Source organism: Dromaius novaehollandiae, chromosome 3 (genome assembly GCF_036370855.1).
Source record: "Dromaius novaehollandiae isolate bDroNov1 chromosome 3, bDroNov1.hap1, whole genome shotgun sequence".
Taxonomy (NCBI): domain Eukaryota; kingdom Metazoa; phylum Chordata; class Aves; order Casuariiformes; family Dromaiidae; genus Dromaius; species Dromaius novaehollandiae.
This window is the reverse complement of record NC_088100.1, coordinates 1,216,683-1,242,752: the sequence shown is the minus strand read 5'-3', so window position 1 is coordinate 1,242,752 and position 26,070 is coordinate 1,216,683. Positions and strand designations below refer to the sequence as shown.

The 26,070-nt window shown below is 54.7% G+C and overlaps 3 protein-coding genes across 3 annotated transcripts in view; all 3 read right to left on the bottom strand.

Moving 5' to 3' along the window:
- The window catches only part of HADHB (hydroxyacyl-CoA dehydrogenase trifunctional multienzyme complex subunit beta), a 644,785-nt gene that overhangs the window by 42,952 nt on the left and 575,763 nt on the right, over positions 1 to 26,070 (bottom strand). The gene's annotated exons all lie outside the window — the stretch shown is intronic.
- Positions 18 to 9,229, bottom strand: GAREM2 (GRB2 associated regulator of MAPK1 subtype 2). The gene is made up of 6 exons (XM_064508190.1): positions 9,118 to 9,229; positions 6,243 to 6,383; positions 4,430 to 4,560; positions 2,829 to 3,983; positions 1,519 to 1,682; positions 18 to 1,423 (listed from the first exon to the last, which is right to left on the bottom strand). Exons 1-6 carry the CDS (start codon positions 9,227 to 9,229, stop codon positions 520 to 522), a joined length of 2,607 nt encoding a protein of 868 aa, XP_064364260.1. The 3' UTR covers positions 18 to 519.
- The window catches only part of RAB10 (RAB10, member RAS oncogene family), a 47,235-nt gene continuing 33,074 nt past the window's right edge, over positions 11,910 to 26,070 (bottom strand). The window contains exons 3-6 of the mRNA XM_064508189.1: positions 20,929 to 21,067; positions 17,648 to 17,737; positions 17,154 to 17,255; positions 11,910 to 14,910 (exon numbers count right to left, since the gene is read on the bottom strand). Of these exons, the coding sequence (XP_064364259.1) occupies positions 14,827 to 14,910; positions 17,154 to 17,255; positions 17,648 to 17,737; positions 20,929 to 21,067 (415 nt within the window). The 3' untranslated portion in view covers positions 11,910 to 14,826. The remainder of the gene's footprint in view (positions 14,911 to 17,153; positions 17,256 to 17,647; positions 17,738 to 20,928; positions 21,068 to 26,070) is intronic.

The window sequence follows — 26,070 nt, the reverse complement described above, 5'->3', positions numbered from 1 at the left end:
GGGGCTTCTCCAGTGGCTCGTTTTCTCCCATACGTTTATTACGCTAATCCACAAGGATTAAGTTAAACCAGTCAAAGCAAACTTCAATATTTTCCAGCCCTTTGGGGCCAAAATTACCGTCCAGTGTTAAAACAGAAAATGGGATGGGGCAATGGGGGCGAGCTGCCTGGGAGGATGGGGCGAGCGGCCACGGGGGCCAAGGGAGGAGGAGGAGGAGGAGAGCTCATGGGGGACGGCCTGGGAGGAGGCACGGCCGTGCACGGGCCTCCCAGAGCAGGGCATGGGGGAGATTTCAGTCCAAGGGACAGGGAGAGGACGAGGGAGAGCCGGAGCTGTGACTTCTCACTGCTCCACGGGAGCCCTGAAGCCTCCTTGGCTTGGCTTCGGGGCAGGGCAGATGTTCCTGGTCCAGGGTGGCCAGGCAGGCACCGGTGGTGAGGCCATGGCCACGGGGCAACGGCCCGGGAGGCACACGGAGTTTGCCAGCAGAGCCGGCACGGGGGGGACCCCGGCGTCCGGCTAGATCTTGGGCCGCCAGCCCTTGATGAACTGCATGATTTTCTTCACCTGGAGCTTGGTGAGGCGGAAGTCGTCGGCCAGGATCTCCTCGCTGAGCTGCACGAAGATGCTGCCGTCGATGCGCTCCCGCGCGAAGAAGCTGACGACGTCCTCGGAGAGGCCGATGAAGCGCAGGCACTTGGAGACCTCCTCCACCGAGAGGGCCGAGAGGTCGGCGGGCGGCAGCCAGGGCGAGCCGTCGCCGCTGGGCCGGGGGGCGGCGGGCGGCGGGGCCCCCGCCTCGCCCCGCGCCCCCGCCGCGGCGGCGGGGGGCACCTCGATGACGCCCTGCGTGAGGTAGACGCGGGTGACGCCGCCCTCGGCGCCGCGCAGGATGGCGGGCGAGAGCGGCGCCGCGCTGCGGATGACGATGTTGTCGCCCTCGAAGCCCTTGGGCGGCCGCGGCGGCGCCGGCCCCCCGCGCCCCTCCGCCTCGGGGGCCTCGAAGGAGGCCGAGGGCTCCGGCGAGGAGGAGGAGGCCGCCGCCGCCTTGGGCCACTCCAGGCTCTCCAGCCACTCGGCGGAGGAGGCCGGGCTGGGCGCGTAGGCCGGGCCGGCGAAGGGGTTGAGCGCCCCGAAGGGAGCGAAGCGTTTCTGGGGCTGGGGGGGCTTGAGGCGGGGGCAGCCCTGGCAGGGCTTGAGCGGGGGCTCGGCCCCCGGCGTCGAGCGGCCGCTGGCCCCGCCGGCGCCCGCCTCGCCGTAGGCCCAGGGCTCGGACCAGGAGGCGGTGGCGGTGGCGGCAGCGGCGGGGGGCAGCGGCCGCCCGGGGGGGTCCCCGGCCTTGCAGTCGCCCCAGGTGCAGGGGTAGCAGTAGAGCGAGTAGGCGTCGGGCGAGGGCGAGCCGCTGCCGCTCCGCGGGCCGGACCTGCCGGAGGAAGGCGAGAGCGTCAGGGCGGGGGGGGACACATGCTCCCCCCCCGGCCGCCCGAGGGACGTCCCGCCGCGGCCGGAGCCACTCACCCGTCGTGGAGGCCGGCGGAGTAGTAGGAGAGGCTGGGGCTGGGCGAGTGAGCCGGCGGGAGCCGGGGGACGCGCAGGGGTGCCGGCGGGCTGCCGGGTGCCGGTGGGCGGCTGCCTCGGGGCGGCACGGGGGGGGCCTGCAGCAGCCGGCACTCCTCCTTCACCTGCGGAGCATCCCCGGTCAGGGATCAGGGCCCCTCCATCCCCAGCACCCCGAGTTTGGGAGGCTGAGGGAGGCTGGGGCAATGCGGGGGGGCAATCGGGGGTTTGACCCCCATCGGTACCCACTTGTCCAGCCAGCCCCCACCATGCCCTGAGGCTTTGGGTACCCCATGGTGCAGGGCAGCCTGGTGGATTCAGGTACCCCATGGCCAAGGAGGACCTGGAGGCTTTGGGTACCCCATGGTGCAAGGCAGCTTGGTGGATTCAGCTACCCCCATGGTCAAGGAGGTCCTGGAGACTTTGGGTATCCCATGGCCAAGGAGGAAGTGGAGACTTTGGGCACCTCATGGTGCAGGGCAGCTTGGTGGATTCAGGTATCCCATGGCCAAGGAGGACCTGGAGGCTTTGGGCACCTGGTGCAGGGAGCCCAGGGGCTTCAGATACCCAATGGTGTAGGGCAGCCTGGGGGGGGGGGGTTCAGGTACCCCATGGTGCAGGAGAACCTGGATGTTTGCATAGCCAGTGGTGCAGGGCAGCCCACAGGATTTGGGTGCCCCTGGTCAAGGGGGACCTAGAGGCTTTGGGCACCTGGTGCAGGGCAGCCCAGAGGATTCAGGTTCCCGATGGTCAAGGGGGTCCTGGAGGCTCTGGACATCCCATGGTACAGGGCAGTCCGGGGTCCCTTGGGGACCGGAGCCCAGGCGAGTCCCAGGGCAGCAGCCAGGGAGTGAGACCTCCCCGTCCCATCGGCCAGACACTCCCCGGCACGAGGGGCCGGGCCTCAGGTGGACACAGGCTCCCGGGCTCCCAGCACAGCCCACACTGGCCACGTCATCACCAAGCGAAGGCAAGGGGGGCCCAGGTGAAGGACTGACTTGTGGCCACCACCGTGGGCCAGCTCCCAGCCCTGCCACCCCACAGCACCTGGGGGTATCTGGTTGGCCGTGCCGTGGAGCCAGGGGGCTCACAGCAAGACCACCCCCCCCCACGATGTGCATCTCCTGCCCACCACGTAGGGATGTCCGCAGGAGCCATGCTGAGCTTTGCCACCCGGCTCCTGCCGTGCACCCAAGGCAGGCGAGACCCTCGGGGGGGCCCTCATTTCCCGGTCCCCAGGGGCAGGTCCGCGGTGGGCACTCAGCTCTTACCGCCTCCGATTTGGGTGGCACGGGGGGTGGGGTGTCCCCGAGGGGCTCGTCCCTGGGGGCGCCCGGGCGGTGTGGGGAGCCCAGCGGGGACGCGGCCCCGAAGGAGACGAGGTCCTGCCGCCCCTTGTTGAGGCAGCCCAGCCCCAGCGGGCTGCTGCTGGGCTCCGAGAAGCTCTCCAGGCTCTGGTTGCTCCAAAGCTCCTCGTAGGGGATCTCCAGCGGCTCCTGAGTCCTGAACTCGGGCTCGGCCCAGTCGGGCGTCATGTACTCCCTGTCGGGGTCGGAGAAGTCGGGCAGCAGCGGGTGCTCGTGCGGGGCCCCCCCACCCGCGCCCAGCGGGTCCTGGCACCGGGCGGGCACGTCCTCGGGCAGGTGGGCCAGCGCCCCGCGGTAGACGCAGAGCGAGAGGCGCTGCAAGGGCTGGCTGAGCTCCTCGCGGGCGCAGCCCTGCAGGCAGAGCCGGATGCGCCGGGGGCTGCCGCAGTCCTCCGACAAGTCGGGCTTGGCCTCCCGCACGGCCCGGGAGTATTCGTCGGGGTTGAAGCGCTCGTGGCAGTACGCGGCGCTGTCCCGCAGCAGCTTCTCCAGCTGGGGGTCCCCGCAGAGCAGCCCCTCGGGCAGCTGGAAGCGGGGCATGTCGGCGAGCAGCAGGAAGTGGAAGGGCACCAGCTCGTCCTTGCGGAGGATGCAGCACAGCACCACCGTCTTGGAGATGATGCTGACCAGCTTGTAGCAGTGGCCCTCGCGGATGGCGTGCAGGTCGTAGGGGTTGCGCGCCGGGCGGCTGGGCACGGCCACGTTGACCGGCAGCCGCACCTTCTCGATGATGCTGCGGATGGTGTGCTCGCCCTCCTGCAGCCGCAGCTCCAGCGGGCTGCGGGTGCTGAAGCGCCCCTTGCACTGGAAGGGCAGGCTGAGGCTCTCGTTGGTGCGGTGGTTCATGCAGATCAGGCAGGGCATCTTGCCCTTCACCTGCTTGCCCCCGGCCGCCGGCGCCGCCTTGCCCAGCTTCCGCAGGATGGTGTTGAAGCGCGACTTCTCCTTCACCGTCTTGGCGCAGAGGATCTCCGCTTGGCCCATCAGCGTCAGCTCGTCGCCCGCGTGCAGCGTGAAGTTGTACACCTCGCTGTCCTCGCTGAACTCCCCCGACACCACCTGCCCCGGGCAGCCAGCGGCTGAGCGGGGCACCCGGCCGGTGCCACCTGGCAGCCCCGCGACCTGCCACGCCTCGTGTCTCAGCACCATCTCCCAAGGTCCTCTGCTCTCCCACCACCATTCCCTGCTCTCCCACCACCATCCCCTGCTGTCCCACCACATCTCCCGATGCCTCCCTACCACCTCCTAATGTCCCATCACCCTTTCCTGATGCCTCCCTACCACCTCCTAATGTCCCACCACCATCTCCTAATGTCCCACCACCATCTCTTGATGCCTCCCTACCACCTCCTAATGTCCCACCACCATCTCCTAATGTCCCACCACCATCTCCTAATGTCCCACCACCATCTCTTGATGCCTCACTGCCACCTCCTGATGTCCCACCACCCTTCCCTGATGCCTCACCACCACCCGCTGACGCCCTCTACCGTCCCCACACCAACCTTCACACTGAAGGTGATGGCCTCCATGACGAAGACGCGGTCCGGGAAGATGCTGGCCACCTCCTCCACGCTGTTGAAATACTGCACAGGCTCGCGGATGTCCCGGTCCTGGTCCAGCAGCTTGAACTTGCCTGCGAGGGACACCCAGACCCACGGTGGTGAGAGGATCCCCATGGTGAGGACACCAGCTCTATGGGCTTTGCAGGCTGCGGTCGCCTTGGCTGGGCTGTGCCGGCTGCTGTTGGGGCACGAAGCCCCGCGTGCAAATGCTCATGAGCACCTGCATCATCGTGCCGGTCTGCCCGCTTTCTCCAGCCCTTTTACACACAGAGCGGGAGCGACCGGGGTCTCCGGAGCGGCGATGCAGGACGGAGCCGCAGGGCCGGGGCTTGGCGAGGGGAAGGGGCTTTGCCACAAAGCCGCCGGGGCGGGCGACGGCTCGGCCACGCACGTCTGCCTGCTAATGCGGCGGCCGGGGGGGCAGCAAGCGGGAGGCGCCGGCCGGGAGCAGAATCGTGCTGTCATTAGCATGAGGCTCGGTGGGAGCCGCTCCTGCCCGGCATACTAATCCGGCCGCGGTGAGGAGCAGGAGGAAGAGGACGAGGGACAGGAGGAAGAGAATGAGCAGGAGGAGGAGGACAAGGAGCACGAGCAGGAGGACGAGGAGCAGGAGAAGGACAAGGAGCAGGAGGAGGAGGAGGAGCAGGAGGAAGAAGAGGAGCAGGAGGAGAGCAAAGGGCACAAGAAGGAGGATGAGGAGCAGAAGAAGGAGGAAGAGGAACAGGAGGAAGAGGAGGAGGAGCAGAAGGAGGAGGAGAATGAGCAGGAGGAGGACAGGGAGCAGAAGGAGGAAGAGGAGCAGGAGGAGGAAGAGCAGCACAAGCTGGAGGACAAGGAGCAGGAGGAGGAGGAAAAGGAGCACAAGGAGGAGGAGGAGGAGCAGGAGGAAGAGGATGAGGTGCAGGAGAAGGAGGAAAAGGAGCAGAAGGAGGACAAGGAGCAGAAGAAGGAGGATGAGGAACAGGAGGAGGAGGAAGGGGAACAGGAGGAAGAGGACAAGGAGCAGAAGGAGGAGGACTAGGAGCAGGAAGAGAATGAGCAGGAGGAGGAGGACAAGGAGTAAAAGGAGGAAGAGGAGCACGAGGAGGAAGAGGAGCAGGAGGAAGAGGAGGAGCAGGAGGAAAAGGATGAGGAGCAGGAGGAGGACAACGAAGAGCAGGAGGACGAGGAACAGGAGGAGGATGAGGAGCAGGAGGAGCAGGAGGAAGAGGACACGGAGCAGGAGGAAGAGGACAAGGAGCAGAAGGAGGAGGACAAGGAGCAGAAGGAGGACAAGGAGGAGGAGGAAGAGGAGGAAGAGGAGCAAGAGGAAGAGGAGCAGGAGGAAAACAAAGGGCACAAGAAGGAGGATGAGGGGCAGAAGAAGGAGGAACAGGAACAGGAGGAAGAAGATGAAGAGCAGGAGGAAGAGAAGCAGCAGGAGGAAGAGGAGCAGGAGGAAGCCGTCTGCCCAGGCCACACCAGGACCACGCCAGGGCCGCGGGCAGCAGCGGGGGCAGCCGGGGAGGGGGCTGCGGGCCGGGGTTGGGTGACAGCGGTGGCCGAGGCCACCACATGCCCCCAGCCCACCGCCACGGCCACCAAGCAGCGGGGAACCACCAGCGCCGGCGCGGAGGAGCCCAGCAGAGCCAGCTGCCCCCCCGGCCCCCCGAAACGGGCGACCAGCCCTCCCCCGCTCCATCGCCCATGACTTATTTATTAGCAGGACTCATTAGGGCCGGGCGAGCACTCAGCGCGGTCGTCAGAGCCCTACCTGGGTACTGCAGCGGGATGTCGATCTTGGGGCCCACCACGTAGTGGCCTTCCTCCAGGCTGTGCGCCGTCACCGTGGTCCACTGGCGGCACGAGTGCACCAGCAGCACGTCCTGGGCGCTCACCCCCTCCACGCGCTCCCCTGCGAGGGCACCGGGCCGTCAGCACCCCGGCCTGGCCTTCCTCCTCCTCCTCCTCCTCCTCCGAAAGCCGGGGCCCCGGCGAGGCCCTGGCGGCCCGGCCGGATGGACGGACGCCGGATGAGCAGGTGCCCGCTGCCAAGAGGCGCCAGTTGCCCTGGAAACAATTTCTTTGTCCTTCTTGAAAAGCTGCAGCAGCGGCGGCGAACAACAAGTTTATTGACGCGGAGCCGGGGCCCGGGGCTGCCAGGCTTCGCGGGAGCCGGCGCCCGCCCGGGCTGCCGGGCCTGGGCACACGGAGGGGATGCTCCGGGGAGGGGATGCTCCGGGGAGGGGATGCTCCGGGGAGGGGATGCTCCGGGGAAGGGGATGCTCCAGGGAGGGGATGCTCCGGGGAGGGGATGCTCCAGGGAGGGGATGCTCCGGGGAGGGGATGCACCGGGGAAGGGGATGCACCGGGGAGGGGATGCTCCAGGGAGGGGATGCTCCAGGGAGGGGATGCTCCGGGGAGGGGATGCTCCAGGGAGGGGATGCTCCAGGGAGGGGATGCACCGGGGAAGGGGATGCTCCGGGGAAGGGGATGCTCCAGGGCGGGGATGCACCAGACAGGGCGATGCACCCAGCTCCGGAGAGGGAGATGCACCCAGCGAAGGGATGCACCCAGCTCCGGGGAGGATGATGCACCCCGCTTTGAAGGGGGGGGGGCATGCACCCTGCTCCGGGGGGATGATGCCCCCTGCCCCGGACCCCCTGCCCTGCCCTTGCCCCCCTGCACGGCTGCAGCTGCGGCTCGCGTGGGGTCTCGGGGGGCTCCTCGCCCTGCGGCACCCAGCGACGGCTGCGCCGAGCAGCGGCTCGTCCTGCGCCGGGCTGCAGCCGGGGGGGCCACCCAACTGCACACGCTGCCCCTGCGCCCGCCAGCGCCCCGCGGCCCCCGCAGCCCCCCGCGACAGGCGCACGTGGGCACACAGGCGCTCGCACACCCCTGCGCGTGCTCACACCCGGGCACGCTCAGCTGCACACGTGCTCACAGCCGGACACGCTCACAACCGGACACGCTCACACCCGGACATGTTCACTCACATGCTCACTCACACCCGGACACGCTCACACCCAGACATGCTCACTTGCACGCTCACTCACACCTGGACACACACCCAGACACGCTCACTTGCATACACACTCACACTCGCACACTCACTCACACCCCGACACACTCACACCCGGACACGCTCACACCTGGGTACGCTCACTTGCGCGCTCACTCACACCCGGACACACTCACACCTGGACAGACTCACACACTCACTCACACCCAGACACGCTCACTCACACCCGGACACACTCACACCTGGACAGACTCGCACACTCACTCACACCCGGACGCGCTCACTCACACCCGGACACGTTCACACCCAGACACACTCACACCCGGACACGTTCACACCCGGACACACTCGAATGCACTCACACTCACACACGCTTGCTCCTCTCCTCCTGCACCCCTGCCCTCGCTTGGCCCCAGGGGGGGTCCCTGGGGGTCCCCGCTGGCCCTGGGGGTCCCTGGGGGTCCCGGCTCCGCGCACCCGCTGCCCCTCACCCCCCTGGCTCCCCGGGGAGCCGGGCCAACACCGTGCGCCAGCTCCTCGCGCGGGACACACGGCCTCACCCTGCCTCACCCGGCCCTCGGCCTCTCTCCTCAGCCTCCCTCCATCCCTCCCTCCTCCCTATCCCTCCATCCTCCATCCCTCCTTCTTCCCCTTCCCTCCAGCCACCATCCCTCCATGCCTCCCTCCTCATCCCCCCAGCCTCCATCCCTCCATCCTTCCCATCCCTCCAGCCTTCACCTCTCTCTCATCATCCCTCCAACCTTCATCCCTCCATAGCTCCCTCCTTCTCATCCCTCCATCCTTCCATCTCTCCCTCTTTCCCATCCCTCCAGCCTTCATCCCACTATCCCACCATCCCTCCCTCCTCCTCATCCCTCCCTCCCCACCTCATCCCTCCTTCCTGCAACCCTCCCCACATCCCTCCCTGCCAACCCTGCCCTTCCATCCCTCTCCTCCTCCCCATCGCCCCTCCATCCCTCCGCTGCTCCATCCCTCCATCACTCCCTGTCCCCTCCACCCCCTCGCTACTCCCATCCCTCCGTCGCGCCCCAGCCCTTCGCTCTCCCATCCGTCCCCTCCATCGCTCTGATACTCCCACCCCTCCACCACTCCTCGTCCCGCCGCTACTCCCATCCCTCTGCTGCTGCCTGTCCCCTCCACCCCTTCCCTGTGCCCATCCCTCCATCCCGCCGGGCTCCTCCGCCGCCTTCCCCATCCCTCCATCTCCCCCAGCCCCTCCGTGTCTTCACTATTCCCATCCCTCCATCCTGCCGGGCTCCTCCGCCGCCTTCCCCACTTGCATCCCTCCATCTCCCCCAGCCCCTCTGTCTTCCCTTCTCCCATCCCTCCATCTCCCCCAGCCCCTCTGTCTCTTCCCTTCTCCCATCCCTCCATCTCCCCCAGCCCCTCCGTGTCTTCACTACTCCCATCCCTCCATCTGCCCCGGCCCCCCCATCTCTTCCCTTCTCCCAGCCCTCCATCTGCCCCGGCCCCTCCATCTCTTCCCTTCTCCCCTCCCTCCATCCCACCGGGCTCCTCCACCACCTTCCCTGCTCCCAGCCCTCCATCCCACCGGGCTCCTCCACCACCTTCCCTGCTCCCAGCCCTCCGCCCCGGCGCCCCTCACCGTGGCCCAGGCACACCAGCGTGGGCAGCCGGCACTTGCTGACGATCACGTCGAGGGGCAGCGCCGCGGGGCCCCAGCGGAGCCGCGCCAGCCCCGCCGCCACCTTCTCCATGGCGCCGCCGGCCGCCGCATCGCCCCCGCCGCCGCCCCCGCCGCCCCCGCCGCCCCCGCCGCCGCCGCCGGGCTCAGGCCGCCGCGGGGCCGCGGGGGGCGGCGGCGCCGCCGGGCTCCATCCGCCGCGCGGGGCTGCGGGGCAGCGGCGCCCCCGCCCGTGTCCCCCCCCCCCCGCCCTCCCGCCCCGCTCCGCCTCCCCCCCCGCCCCGCCCGGGGGCTCCCGGCCGCCGCCCCCCGCCCCGGCCCCGGCTCCGGCCCCGCCGCGTCCCGCCGCGCTGCCCCCTCTCCCGGCCGAGCGGCGCCAGGCGGCAGCCGAGCGCCAGCGGCTCCGGGCTGCGGGCGCCGCCGCGGGGCAGCGGGACCGGGCACCCGGCGAGCGGGGAGGGGACGGAGCCCGCGGCGGGGGTGGCGGGGGGGGGGGAAGGCGGCGGTGATGGGCGCTGTGCGGGCAGCCGCCCCCGGCCCCCCCCCGGGAAAGCTTCGTGTTGCCTTCGGAGCGGGTTTCACCTTGCAGCCCCCCTGCGCCCGCCTGCACCCTCTGCAACCTCCCTGCACCCCCCTGCAACCCCCCCCGCATCCCCCTGCAGCCCCCTGCACCCCCCTATACCACCCAGCAACCTCCTGCACCCCCCCTGCACCCCCCTGCAACCTCCCTGCAGCCCCCTGCAGCCCCCTGCACCCCCCTATGCCACCCAGCAACCTCCTGCACCCTCCCTGCACCCCCCCTGCAACCTCCTGCACCCCCCTGCAGCCCCCCCGCATCCCCCTGCACCACCCAGCAAGCTCCTGCACCCTCCCTGCACCCCCCCTGCAACCTCTGCAACCTCCCTGCACCCCCCTGCAACCTCCTGCACCCCTCTGCAACCTCCCTGCACCCCCCTGCAACCCCCCCCGCATCCCCCTGCAGCCCCCTGCACCCCCCTATGCCACCCAGCAACCTCCTGCACCCCCCCGCAACCTCCTGCACCCCTCTGCAGCCCCCCCGCATCCCCCTGCACCCCCCTATACCACCCAGCAACCTCCTGCACCCTCCCTGCACCCCCCCTGCAACCCTCTGCACCCCTCTGCAGCCCCCTGCAACCCTCTTGCACCCCCTTGCACCCCTGTGCAACCTCCTGCAACCTCCTGTACCCTCCTGCAACCCCCTGCAAGCCCCCTGCACCCCCCTGCAACCCTCCACAACCTCCTGTAACCCTCTGCACCCCCCCGCAACCTTGCGCACCCCCCTGCACTCCCCTTCAAGCCCCCGCACCCCCCTGCACCCCCTTGCAAACCCTGCAACCCCCTGCAACCCCCAACTTTGTGCATCCCCCTGCAACCCCTGCACCCCCTTGCAAACCCTGCAACCTCCTGCAACCTCCTGCAACCCCCTGCACCTCCTTGCAACCCCCTGCACCCCCCCTACACCACCCAGCAAGCTCCTGCACCCTCCCTGCACCCCCCCTGCAGCCCCCTGCACCCCTCTGCAGCCCCCTGCACCCCCATGCAACCTCCTGCAACATCCTGTACCCTCCTGCAGCCCCCTGCAACTCCCTGCAACCCCCCTGCAGCCCCCCACAACCTCCTGTAACCCCCTGCAGCCCCCCCGCAACTTTGTGCAACCCCCTGCAGCCCCCTGCAACTCCCTGCACTCCCCTTCAAGCCCCTGCAACCCCCTGCAACCTTCTGCACCCCCCTGCAACCCCCCACAATCCCCCGCAACCCCATGCAACCCCCACAACCTCCTGCAACCCCCTGAACTCCCCTGCAACCCCCTTCAAGCCCCTGCAACTCCTGCACCCTCCTGCAATCTTCTGCACCCCCCTGCAAGCCCTGCACCCCCCCACAAACCCCTTCAAGTCCCTGCAACCCCCTGCACCCCCTTGCAACCCCCTGCACCCCCTTGCAAACCCTGCCACACGGGGCCACGCGCCGGCTTCGAGCTCAGCGCAGGTCTGCGGGGGCCCGGCCGCAGCACCGGGGCGGACGGGGAGCCGTGACGGGCTTTGGGGGGACGGTGCCCTTGGCTGCACGGCCCCCGCAGCGGGCGCCAGGGCCAGGACCCCTCCTCGCCGTGCTGGAGCCCCTCGGCTCCTCACCCCGGCGCAGGCAGGGCCCAAAGCCCAGGGGAGCAGCCGCCCTTGTAAAACCAAACGCCTGTCCCAGGCCCCAGGCAGCTGCGCTCACGCTAACGCTTGCGGGTGCTCAGAGGTAAAGGAGAAAGGGCGGTTTTTAACTACTCTTGCAAGAGCCGAGTTGTCACCTCCCTACAGAAATGGGCATCGCGGGGTTGGCGGCACCTTCTCGAGTGCCCGGTTCACCCCCGGCTACCAGCCGCCAGCTCTCGGCAGCCTCAGACGGGCCCTTTCGCTTAGCGCCGTGGTCCTGCCCTTGAAAAACAACCATCTAAAGCTTCCTAAATAAAACAAGTAGAGGAAAGGAGCAGCTATACCAAAACTCAAGCGATTTCTTAGCAGCACAGATCGGCTTTGGCTGCTCTAGCAATGCATCCGAGCAGCCACAGCAGCTTCGGCCCCGCGCTGCCGCCGGAGACGCAAAGCTCCCTCCTGCCTGCGCCGACCCCATCGCCAGCACGGGAAGGAGCGGAGCGGAGCAGGGCACTCGCCTCGCGGTCCCCAGGGCCCTGCAGCGGCCGCAGGAGACCCCGGGGTATCTAACAGGGCCCACGAAGGAACGACTGCAAGTTTAGAAAAGCTTTTATTTGCTCTTGGTATGACCAAGAATGGGACAGTGATCTTTTATACAATTTGATACAGTAAGTGGTACAAAAGAATGTGTTTTAAATAAAAAGCCAGAGTGGAGTAGCAAAAATATTAAAAGATTAAGTAAAAAATTGTAGGCATGGGAATTAATCCTAGACCTTACAAATTGATGCTGTTTTCCCACGATCCGAGTCCAGGCACACGCAGCGCGGCTTTACCTCCGCTGGGCTTCGGAGCCCCCCTCGCTTTAACCGTCCCGATCCCGACCGTGACTGCGACGCTCGCTACATTTAAGGACTAAAGATAAAACGGTTAACACACTTGTGCGATGGATTCAACTTCGGATTTTAGTTTGGCATCACCGATTTAATGCAGTTACATTTTTCGCCGTGACACGTACGAGCTCGCCTCCCGCGTGCATCAGGGCAAAGCGGCTGCGAAACGGCTCCTTTTAGACCGTTTTCTACGCAGGCCTTCGGCTTTTTTCCACCCACAGGGCCGGGGAGGGGGGTGCCGCCCAAATACAGGTTGCACAAGCAGTTAGTTTGCTAGCTAGCGGTAAATTTAGGTACCAGCAGAAATAAAGTTGCTGCAAATTCCTCCGGCACGGTTTTGACTTTCTAGCGCCCAGGCGTTGCCTCCCGCTGCTGGCTCCTCCTCAGCTGGGCCTTGCGCTCCACAAACGAAAGCAAGCCAAGCCACACGGTTAAAACTCATGGTTTTATATGAGCAGAAGACGACCATCTAGAAATATTTCAGTTTATTAACGTGGTAAGTAGAATATGAAACCGAGGTGGTAGCTAGTAGTACCCGAGCGGCTGCTCTCTGCTGCGTCAACGCACGCGGCTTCTGCCAAGGACCCCAAGACTCGTGGGGAAGGAGCCGAGCCCCTCCGCGCAAATAAGAAGCGCACGCTTAAAACAAAGGTTATACAAAAAAAACTGATGTGCATTTCTCCATTTTTCCCTTTTTGACAATGTTAAAAAGTGCAGGTCGAACAGAAAGGTAGCCGGACTCTATTTACAGCGCGGGCGAAAGGGAGCCAGGCCGAGGGTGGCAGCCCGCGTCCTGCCCCCCGCGGCCCCCGGCCGGGAAGGGTGAACAAGGACAGACAAAACGCCGAGACACAGAGCAAGGGGACACACGTCAGCAAAGGGACTACACCCAAAGCAGGTCAAAACTAGGATTTCAATGTTAAAACACCGTCATCTCATTAACGTTAAATCAGCATTATTTACTACTTCAATTATTTACTGGAGAGAAGTCCAAAAACCAAGCGGACGAGCTTGTCCGACCCCAAAGCGGAAGGGGAGCTTTTGGCGGGGGGGTGTCTAAAGTAATTGCGTGTCCTCGGCTGGAGCAGCTCTCCTAGGTGGTATTTTAAACGCAAGGCAAGGGGAAGCGCAGATGCTGCCACAGACCGACGTCCAGTTCGACAGGAGCAGTCGGAGGAGTCAGAGCGGCCGTCCTCGACCCTCTTTTCTTCCAGAAATGGAGGAAGCCACGGAGTCGCCGGTGCCTCCCCGGGCCGGAGCGGCTGCAGGCGGGGAGAGACGGCCGCCGGGAAGAGCGAGCCGACGCCGCCGGACGCGAGCCCGGGGCGCATCGCCCGCTCCGTGCCCGGGCTCCCGGGGCGAGCGTGAGGCTGCCTGGAGCACAAACGACTCGCGGAGCTTTTAACACTGGGAAATGCAAAGTTTTCAGGGAGGCGATAAATTAAACTGCCATTTTTTTCTTTTTAAAATCTAGTTTTACTCGGCCTTTTGCGAGGCTACCGCACAACCGGTCGGAGAGGCTAACAGTACGAGAGAACTTAAAGTTCATGTCAACTGCTGTCAGTTTGGGAACCGCGTGTTATATTCATACACATAAAGTAGACAACCACATCACCCTCCATAGAAAACTAGTGCATGCAAATAACTCTTCCATATCATAAAACCCAATGGCTATGCAGGAGGAGAGAGGAGATATACTAGTGAACCGACATTGGCTAGAGGGAAATTAGTAGGTATCTTCAACATTTTATCTTGAAAGCTAAATCAGTGCTTTGTATTAAATTTTTTGGCAAACATACCACGTTGCCGTCCTTTTAATTAACACATCACACCATGAAGAAAAGCAAATAAAAGCAGCATGCAGGCAAAAGGAAAGAGTTGCAAGTGAGGAAAAAAAAACAGGAGCGGGAACAGTTCTGAATGGCTAGATCACCAAAAAGGAGACATAGCAGATTAAATGTAATGTTTTTTTGCACCACCCTTTGTCCTCGATGCGTTACACCAACAATTACAGAAAGCAATCACAAAGGAGTTCAGTATTTTAAAATGGTCAGGTATGGATGGGATGTCTCCTGCACATGCTTCCACCAAAACGGGGGGGGAGAGAGTGAAAAACAAAAGTTCCTTTCCACATAAGGCACAGGACAAAATAAACCCCATTCACATACTCAAGGCGAAAATGAGTGTTTTCCTGGCTCTTTTGCTGATGCATCTAGAGAATATGGTGACTCAAGCACATTATCCATGACAGAAAATTCCACTGTTGTACAAAATAAATTGTTAATTCTAACTTTTATTCTTATACAATTTGCAGAAGAGAGTTGAATATGATTGCTATATGTTTTAATGTCAGGAAGAACGGGACTATAATACAACCAAAACGTAGTGGTAAGTTGAGCAGGAACATTAAAAAATGAAGTCACGGACATGATTTTCCTATACATGTTGTTGAGAAAATTATAGTATGCAAGCTGTCCTAAACAGAAAGACAAAGGGAGACAGCAGCTTGTTAAGATGAGGAACAAAACATTGGTTTAAGGTTAAAAACGGGTAGAGTGGTTTGTTTTGCAGCGAGAAAAAAGGGGCGGTGGATGGCGATTGGTGATATAGGAGAACGTTCAGCAACACTTGCTCTTCCAGCCTGTCACCCCACCTCCACTGCTGATATCTACATTTTCACTGTTGGGCTCTTTTACAGGGGTCTGCAATGAAACAAGTAAAAAAGTTAGGTAACTCCTGCGACATTCTGCAACAGAGCAAGTATTCAGTGCTGAAGAGGTAGAGGCTTACAAAGAGACTTGCATCAAACAGTATCATGCATAAACTGTGGACAAACACATCCATGAAAATGTGGGGAATTCTCCTCCCCCTGTCAGCAAAAGTGTGCAAAACCCATCAGTGAGGTTTTTTGTTTTGTTTTAAATCAACAAAAACTGGAAATCTGGAACAAACTTTTGACCTTGGCCCACCCCAAAATAAACTAAAACTATTTCTAGATCCTGCTTTTAGAACTGACACTTGGACTTTGGTGGGGTAAGTAAATCATAGTGTACAACTAGCGCCAGATGTAGTTAAATTATGTGAACTAATGACCCTAAAAAGCCACAGAGTAATTTATGGATGAGGAAGGGCTCTTCAAAAGCATCTTCCTTCCAGTTACTCAGGACACCAGTTTGAGGCAGTGCACAAACAGGCTTGTCTGCGTCACGGGATGTAAACTTGGTTAGACCAAAGCAAAAATTAAAGTCAAGTGGTTTTGATCAGATGCTGACATCTATTTTCAGCTGTTTAGATACTAATATAAACACTCATCAGAATACTACAGCTTAGCATCTCTGTTCCTTTCCTCTTCTTGTTCTCCCTTATTGCAGCCATGCAAAAGTTAAGTCCCCCACTTCTTCATGTAAGCGGAGAGAGGCCCAAAGTAAAAATTTAGAGGTCCAAAGGGTCAACTAAGAGTCACTAGTCCAGCCTTTATTTACCACCGGCCAACAATTTTCATCTGATTTCTCACATAAAGCCTGTCAAGACCTGATTAAGCAACATGTCAAAATCACAACTGCAAACAAGAAGCTGTTGAGTAGATACGTATTTAAAAGGGAAAAGATTTGGCCTTGACCTCGCACTAAACCTTTCATCAATTAACTCAGACAAAATATTATCAACAGCGTTCATGCAGTAGAGGAGTGGAAGATCGTAATGATGGTAAAGTCCCTGCCATCTGCATACCCAGATCAGCCCAATCTCACAACAAAACAGCAGGAGCTATTAGAAAACAAAACATTTTCTACCTATGAAAGGTAGCCTGCCCTACACCTTGTCCTCTCAGTTATAGTGGTCTCTTGCAGCTCTGGGTCTAGGAAGATTTGGGTGTGCAACTCAGTAAAGACAGCCATCTTCATGGCAGGCCACACTTTACAGGATGGAGAACTAACCACAAGAAGGACGGATTATCCACGCTCTTCTCACAGTTACAAAGTAAGCCTCCAATGCAAGCAGCCAACAAAATCCTGAGGCTGAAAGAGCTAACCATTAAAAGCGGGGTAGGAAGTGACAGATCTAGTCCATCTGTTTCATCTGCCAACCATATCCAAACCACTCCTGACAGACACTCAGAGCCTTTAAAGAACACTGTGCATTGATGGAGATGGTTGAAGGCGTAACTAATAAACCAGCAAGCACCAAGTCAGAGTGGCAGAAGAGGGGAAAAGGCAGAGGATTCCTTTATTTAAGGAAAAGATCATGACGGGATTCAACAACTATACAACGGAGTGAGGCATACCAGAAATAAAGGTCACATTTTAAAATGGTAAGTTTTAAAGTGTAACCTACAGAACAGTTTATGGAGGCACCTATAGATTCTCCATCACTGCAAATTTTAGAACTGTGACCGAGCATTTTAGTAAGGGACACTTTATAGTCACAAGAGAAATTCAAGGAAGCCCTGTGGCCCACCTCGCACACGGACTGACTGAAAACGGGAAGGAAAACACCAGTGGTCATGGGCTCCATGACTCTGGTCTCCTCGGGATTCCACTTCAGGCATCCTGGACAGGAAGCCATAAACATTCAGGTTCCCTGTTCACGCAGGAGGAAAGAAAGAAGGCAGGAGGGGAAGGAGAACTCCCTTCTAGTGCAATTCAGATGTTTTATCTCCAAGACATCTACAACACAATTATGAGTTTAAGACAGAACAACCACTAGTTTAGATTCCTTGGCTCTTTGATGTCTGTTACTCCCTCCAGGCAGTACCGCTATAATAATGAAGCATCAAACGCTTATCAGAAGCTTTAACTGTACAGTATTCCTCCTTCAAGAGCTTGTTGATCTCAGGGCAGCAAAATAAGAAGCCGCAACAATTCAGGTAAATTTCAAAAGCAACAGCAGCTATAATTTTAGGACATTTTTTCAAATGATCAGACAAACAAAACCTGTAAGCACTTACCTTTCGAAGAATGTCTTCTGCTAATGTGAGGAATGCCTTCTCAATGTTTATATTTGCTTTTGCACTAGTTTCGAAAAACCTAATACCATGCTCCCTAGCAATCTGAACAAAAAAAAAGAAAGCAGAAGGTTAGCATTACGGTAGAGTTACTAAATTGGTGCTGCTATAACTCTGGAACGAGCAAAATTTATGAGCATATAATATTCTTTTAGTGCAGTAGACGGGAGATAAAGTAGAAGATTCAGAATTTAATGATTAAAGGACAGCAATAAAAGTGTGTTAAATTACAAGTCAATGCCTGGTCGTAAGAAGATAGATAGCATACAAGCCTGTCACGTGACAAGCAACTTAATAAAAGGATGTCTGCAAAATTTTAGTTACCAGAGAAAGCAGAAATGGCAGCTGAATTCATTCTGTTTGCCAACCTGGAGATGGCGGGAAGTTCTGGCACTGATTTGCTTACTTTGATAAGCAAGTTTTTGTCCAACACTCACCTGTTCTCCTTTTGCTTTAGGGACAACTCTTTTATCTTCCATGTCACACTTGTTTCCTAACAGCATCCTCTCCACATCTTCATTGGCATGCTAAAATAAGATCAAGAGACAGGTTTACATACGCACCTCCTCCAACAAACAGTAAATACCTACTTTACCTTTGTATTTCCAAGCTGTTTGAAGTCCAGTCTAATGTTTACAGGTCTAGTTGACCTGCACTTTCCCGAGCCCTAACAAAGACTGCTAGAAATCATTCTTTTAGACAGTGCCTTTAGACTAAAGAGCTCATATCCTGTCAGGGGAATGAGACAACAGCTACAGCTTTGAGACAGCTCTGCCACCACCCCAGCACTAGTTATTTTTCCCCTTCCATTTTATTCTTGTAGTCTTAGTAGGAAGTCTTCCTTTATGACAAGGACTAAGTGATGTTTTGCAACTTGGATTCTTCTAGTCAAGGACTTTAACCCAACGAACATTGGTTAAGTCGTATTCAATGACCTGGGAGAAGAATCAGCTTCCTGCCTCACACTTAGAGGTGCCAGGTTTCATATGCTCTAGACAAACGCATTTATAAAAAAAGATGCTATGTAGGCCAAGACATTATGGGACAACAAGAACAAAAAAAATCCCAAGTCTACAGTTTCCAACAATCAAGCTTCAGGTCCTGAAATGGCTCTGGTTGACAGTATTTTTAATTTCTTGGTGTTTAAGGGTTACTTTGCATAGTGTTACTATAGACAAGCAAGTCTCTAAGAACTGCAACTATGCTTTCAACCACTGCAAACCCAAATAACTAAGTTACTAAAAAGTCCTCTCGCCTATATTTTGTTTATTTTCAGAGGAGTTACTGGGTCAAATAACAAAGGGAAATTAGAGATCTAGCATCACGCTGTTCCTCTGATGTTGAAAACAGAGCAAGACTGTGTGTCAGCTTTGTGTCTTAGATCTTCCTGCAAAGTGCCTCACAGAAAAGCTGGCAGCACACTTACACAGTGAAATGGGACTCGGACCATATACCAAGTGCACACAAACAGGATATCGCAACGGGAAAATTGAAGCGAGGCCATGCTAATGCTCCAAGTTCAAGTAAAAGTAGGACCACGAATACAGGGGATCAGCTTTGTAAGGCAGAACATGGTGCCAATGCTTTCTCAAGGAATACTGAACGAGCAAAAATATCCAGGCAGTTCAATCACTGAAATACTGCCAATGTCCATTACAGTAAGGAAACAACAGGCCAAAGATAGACATAAGCCCAGCTGAAACATTCCAGCAGCCACAGCACAAAGCATCACTTAAGTGGATAACGGAAGTATTTTGAAATCTGACATGAGAAGCTTCTTGGAAAGTCTAATCTGCACTTTCACTCCAACAGCCCTAATACTTCTCTATGGTAGAAGTACTAACAGAATTCAGGAGGCAAAAGATCCCTGTACCCAGTATTCCTGCTTACAGTACTAACCCAGTTCATGTTCCTCAGGAGAATGAAGTGTGACCAGAATCATCCCATTTCTTTCCTTCAGGTCACAAGGAGGAAGAGGAACCAGACGGCAAAGGTAGATTATCTTGTTCACTGAAAATACTGACTTTTCACGCACAGAGAGCTATTTACATAGCAACAGGCATCTCTGAAATGCAGCCAGCCTGACCACATAATACCGAGTACTTGAATAACTCCTCTAATTCCTACTAGCCAGGAGGAAAAGTCCATGAATGGTATACCTCCGCAGAACTTGTGACCTTTAAGTAATTATTTAACAACTATGAAGTTACAATATCCTTAAACATCTTTAGCTTTCCTCTTTACTTCTAAATCAGGGCTTGTGCATCCTACAGAAGAGCCTCCTTGCAGAAAACTGCAAATTAGAACATCAGTTTGCTTTATTAAAAATTCTCACTGAGATGATATCCTTTAAAATATTAACTCCTTGTAAAACCAAAGCACTTAGCCACTTTTCTTGCATCTACCCTTCTCAATAATCCCGTGCACATGAGTAGGGAACGCTTGTCATTGATTTTAGTGAGAAGTCTGAAGACGAGCTGGAATCGCAGTAGAATGACTTCACCCGTTACTTCTGCCCATGCACTTCATGGGTGAGCTTCTTCCACAATAAAAACACTCCCTGAGGTGTCAAACATCACCTATTAAACTGTTTTAAACAAAGCAACTGCAGAACCTTGGTTTCAAGCTAAGATTCAGCAAACTGCAGAGTCTTTTCTTTTGCTGCCTTATATTTTTGTGTCTCACTTCTCTACCCAGCTATATCTACACCTTACCATAAACAGTGTGTGTTATTCCATTTCTCCTACAAGGAAATTAAAGGCCTAATATCACATTTTTGATCTGTAAGAATTTTTCACCAGCCTCAATGCTTCAACTAGCTTGGCAACACCTATCTCCTGATGCTCAGTTCCACAAGCTCTTCTCCATGTTTTCTAGGGTGAAAGAAAACTGGAAAACCCACACATTTATTCCATCTGAAGACAGCACAATACGAGCGAAAACTCACAGCTGAGCTGCTAACATCTCAGGATTCCCCAAGAATGGACTTTTTAGGACCTAGTCTCTTTTGGTTTCCACACTGGTTTCCTCTGCTCCATTTGACCTCCCTAGAAATTTTACCAATCTCTTTTTTTGGTATTCCTCCTAACAAAGGAAGAAATCAGCTTCAAGAGTAAGTTGCTAACATTTGACAAAAGCAGCTTGCAATACTATCTGTAACAGTCAGCTAAAATAAACCTGCAAACATAGCCTAGCATCAGTTTTGAGGGAATGGAGAGAATCACATTGAATTATCTTTGAGGATTTACACAGCTTAACAAAATAGGTTAGTACTAGAGGTGATCTATCCTCATAGCTACTCCACAAGTTCCATCGTAGTGTGATTTCTTTGCGCGCCACGTCGTGATGGCAGCTCTTCTTGAGAACTTCAGTTCCCAGTCATTAAAATCATGCATCCCTTTCCTCCAAGTATTCTCCAGCACAGAAATTAATTTTGTTCACATTTGAACTCTGCCATTTCACTGCAGTGACATCAGCAGCCACAGTGCAGCGTTGTGACCCTTCATGCCACTGCTGAAGGGAGAGTTGAGGAAGGGAAGCAACACACAAGTCTGTCTAAGAGCAGCATCCAAATCCCCATATTAAGTTATCCATAGCACCTCCCGCCTGGGCCGAAACAGAAGCTGCACTCCCCAAACTGAGGTCTGTGGGACTCATCACATGTTCTATGGGTCACAACAAACAGCTCAAAGCCTAGGATCTTAAAGACACTACTCACCTCATCTATGTTTCTGAGCCACTTGCTGATGTTTTCAAAGCTCTTGGCGTTGGTGATGTCGTATACTAGCATGATCCCCATGGCACCTCTGTAGTAGGAGGTGGTGATAGTGTGAAATCGCTCCTGCCCTGCCGTGTCCCTGCAAGGAGGAGACGAGAGGCACATCAGAGGCGAGCACTAAAGCAAGCAGCGCGGCAGATGTGTTAGCAGGAGGGCACGGCCAGGAGGGTTCGGGCTCTATCGCTCCATCACCCGGGACGTGCAATTCTTCCAGCGAACGGCAGGATGCACCACCTGCTTCCCAGGAGCTCCAAGGAAGGGCCGTTCCCTCCCAGGCACGGTTAAACATTCAGAGAACAAAAACGGCAAGCCTCAGTAACCCAGGCTCGTAATAAGGATACAGAAAGTTAAGCTTGGAATTTTTCTCTTTCGGATTTTACTTTAAAGGGGATTTTTTTAAAAACCACAGAGTCAGCTGCACCAAAGGCAGGAGATACTGGACTGCTTAACTCAGTTTGCATAACTTAGGAGGCAGAACATGAAGCTACCTGTTGAACAGCAAAGTGGTAAGTTATAATATTAAATAAAGCTGGTATCAAGTTATGATAGAAATTTGCTAATTTTAAACTTTTTTCACTGGAAGCCATCACAAGTAAGTTGAAAACTTTGAAAATTCTGCCCAGAAGATGATGGTTTTATTTTGCAGTTTCATATCTTAAAGTGTCCCAAAGACTTTGGAGTGTCAGTGAAACCCGGTACCTGACAGAATATAACCAGGAGAAAGAAATGCTCTAATAATATTTCAACACAACTGCGAGCTTCGCTGTTGGGAACGTGTCCGAGTAACCCTAGAAATGTTCTGTCGTTCAAAGCATTCTCGTTTTACAGAGCAGTTCTTCCAAAACAAACACAACTGCGAGTCACTTCAGGACTCCAACCGCAGCACTGAGGTTAAACACGATAGCCACCGAGCAGCTTGAGGAGGCACTGCGCAAACCCAGCAGATCCAGGACCGAAGTCTCTGAACACTTCCTAAAATGTTCCAGGTTGCCTGGCAGTGCTGCTCCGGCAGTCGGAAAAGACCAGATCCGCAGCCGGGGATGACCTGACCCCAGTAACAGATCCAACAAAAGTGCGGTGAGCAAGAAGCTCCCCTTCCGTCTCCGCAGCTGCTCAGCAGCCAGGAAGGCAGCGGCTCAACATTTTCTGGGACTCACATATATAATATATATTAGAGAAAGAAAATGTGTTTTCAGATCAGGTTTATAAAGCTTCAAACTTATCTTAGAAGTTTATAATCTTGAAATTTTAGGTCAAAAGAAGGGTATAAAATACATCTAAGATATATACTGTAACTTTAACATTATGTTATCGATTTCTATCAGGAAGACGCTGAACATTGATTATGAAAGGTTAATGAAGGCGTATTTCTCCTCTAGTCATGAGACCTTTGATGGGATGCATCGCATTTGGTTAAAAAAAAAAAAAAAAAAAAAAAAACAACTTGCCTGCCATTAAGTCGAGTATTTAGAGTTAAGTGCATATGCAGGTGCCTGTCAGAGGGCATAAACCTGACAGTCCACATTTACAGGCAGTTTTCTATGATGCTACTCACACAAGCTAGAAACAAAGGTATCTCCACATTTAAACTGATTCAAGGTGTGATTAAACATTCCCTAACGGACTTCAGAAAGATTTCGGTCCAGATTTCCACAATTTTGTGCTTTTTTGAGAAATTCACTATAGGTATTTGAAACTCTTTCAGAAGCACCTCTTTAGCCTCTAATAGAAACCAGCAAGGCGTAGGTACAGCATTCCTGCCTGACCCACAGGCACCAGCTTCCTCCTTCAGAAAGCCCTTAAACCCCATGACATCAATTATATCTACTGAACCTTATAACTTTGCATTTGTCTCTAATGCATTTCACAGAGCTTTTTCCACGGGTATTTCTCCAATCAGTCAAAAAAAGCCTGAACTCTAACCCAGTCCTCTACATAATCAATACTCTGCAACTTCATCTTTTCCTGCTTATCCTAAATATAATAACCATACTACTACTTCATCCAAATCATTAAAGAAAACGTTGCCTATCATGAAACTCAGGGCAGACTCCTGCCAAACATCTCTGCAAAACTCCTACTTGCACCTAGCTTAATTCCTCCCCCACGAGTTTTGTGCCCCTCCTAGGTGCCTTCGACTGACCTGCTTAGTTAACTCCTCCGGTATGTTTTCTGGGAATTGAAACTTCGCAAGGGGATGAAAAGAAGGCTGGGGAGGGAAAAAGCAAGGAACTATATCTGCCCTTTCCCCCTCTTAATGGATCTCTCCATTCATTATTCAAAGATAACTCTTAATGGATCTGATGTTAGAGAACTGATTGAAGCAAACAGCACCGGGGAAATGAGTTATGTTTTCAAACTGCCTGAGACTGATGAATCCACCTTGTGTAAATGGCATCAGCGGACCTGAGACCATGTCTTGTTTATTGACCCAAGTTTCCGTTCTTTTGTTCAAGCCTCTAAGACATAAGAACCTGCTCGAAAGCTAGGGGTGCCTGGTAAATGCCTGCTGTGGGTAAGCATCTGCGGAGGCTGGGGAAGAGCTACACCAGGGTCCGAGCGCTCCCCGGCCAGCCCAACCACAGCACAAAGCTCTCCAAGCTAAAAGCAGTGCAGGCGAGGACTATCAGGGGAGCCAAGCAAAATGACACTGCTGCACAAGAGAGCTAAGAGAACAGCGCTTGTTTCACTGCAAAATGAAGGCAAAAAAGGTTGTCTTGTGTAAATAGTAAGAGTGGGGAAAGGAAAAGCACAAGAAAAGAGAAAAATCTATTACTGACTTGCCAACATTCAGATACGTCTGCACTATGTGATATTAAAAGTCTAACCAGAAGAGGAGGGAATTTCTGGGACAGCTTTCCAAAACTGACCTAGCAGAGACCAAAAAAACCTCAGTGTAGCACGGTTTGTTTATGAAAGGTCTATGTGGTTGCAACAAGAGATAATACCTGATGATTTATGAAGGTCCTTCCAGTCCACATAGCCTGAAATAAAGGTCTTTCATGTATTAAATCAAATAATTTCCAGAAAAATAATCCTACAGTTTTTAATAGTGTCTCACTGTATCTTCTAGTAATTTAAAAAAAAAAAAAAAAAACCTACGCTGCAGAATACCACATTGAATGATTGAGACCGCGCTGCTAATACGGGGTACGCTCCAGAAGCTTGAGCAACTGGGTAAGAGACTCCTGCACAGGGGAACATCTGAAAGACACTTCATGACTGGCAAATTTCAGCTTTTCTGAAGAAATATCCATCCAGAAAAAATTTATATAGAAATCTATCCATGCCAAATGGTCTCAAAAGCTGTCAACAGCGAAAGAGTTCACTTTTAGACATTCTTGGGGCAATACAAAAATTAGTAAGATTGATCATATCCAACTAGTGGGGCTGTCTGCACCTTTAGGTGGACATCACCATCCTTGCTACATGCCAGCTCTTGCATACAGTAGGAAATCCATACGTGTGTAACTATTTCAGTTAGCTACACTGATGCAAATTTCTTTTACCTAGGCTGGTGTTCAGCCGGGGTGAGTATTTTTGCAACTACTAGGCATGAAAGGTAAGTTGCTTTAGGAAAAATTCATATTCTGAAGCTCGATGAAGTACAAAACAGAAAATTTTGCAGAAAGTTTTCTAGCTGGGAATGCATTTACATAGCTATGATGCACTACAGAACAAGTTTTACTTCATGTTCTTTTACACAAATTTAAGAATTGCATATTTAGAAAAATAAAGTTATTTCTAGAATTTGGAGTCAGTCAAACAGACTTTCTGAAAACACACTGACATTCAAGCTTTATGTAAAGACACGAGGATCAGAGTAGCGGTTAGGCAGGAAAAAAGAAATAATGTCTTCAATTCTCCAAATTAAGTGCTTTTTATTACAAAAGCAATTTTGTCCTCTTGCTGATTGCATATTAATAGCTGTTCTATTATAACACTATTAAGTATAGCTGCTGTATATACCACTGAGGAGAACTTCCCAGTTAAGAGAAGATGGTAATTTGTCTTCCTCGGCCTTGGAAGTTCTTCAGCCTCTTATTCTAGCTTTTTAGATCTCCACCTTTTCCTTTCTCTACCTCATCCCCATTACCCTGAACTAGAACCTCTTCTAGTGTCTCCCATCCCTGCTGATTTCCACAGTCCTTGAGCTCAAAGAGCACTCATTTCTTCCTCTGCCATCTGCCACCACCATGTTTTTATAATATTTCTTTTCAGCCTTCGCTTCCCCAGATGAAAAACCTGGAGCTGATTCCTGCATGTACCCACAAGCACGCAGCAGCCACAGCTGGTCACGCCAGAGGTTCAGCGAGCCTTTCCCCAGCAGCAGACAACAGCAGAGGTTTTCCCCAGGACATTTCCACAACTCGCAGTTCTTTGTAGCTCACGGACTTCTGAAATCACTTCGCAGATCACATCCCTATGTTTAACGGTCGCGAACAGACTGCTCTTTCGTGAATTCCCTTTTGAAGCCGTGTCAATCTGCAGCTACCACAACACCCTGTGATGATGAGTTTCACAGCTTAACTGCGTTAGGTGCTAGAGCCACTTCCTTGGGGGTTTTCACATGCCACCTTCCAGCCTTCGGCTAGAACTAACATTCTTGTACTGGAAGAGGCAAGGAGCAAACCAATCTCTACTTACCTTTTCCAAGACACTCATGGTTTTAAAAATCCCCTTTGGTCACTTCTCCTACAACCTGAAGAATCCTAATCTTTTTAGTTGTTCCTTCTAAAACAGCTATTACATCCCTCTGATCCTCTTACCTGTCCTTTCCGAAGCATGGTAATCAAAACCTGCCCACAGGAAATGATCTCACCCATTTTATCAGAAAAAAAATCACTTAATTTTTCAACTGCTGCATTTATGCTAGCAAGTTCAGTGAACTATAGGATGCCTTAGCCTTTCAGCTTCCATTGCAAAGCAATTGCATCCAGGCTCCCGGAGCGCATGATATTACATTTTCCACAGCTGAATTTTTAGTTCTATTACTCTGTTCCTCAGAAGTGTTTCATCACTTCTACAACGATAATATTACCTCTTTCTGGAGCAGTAATCATCCTCCTTTGGCTCTTCCCT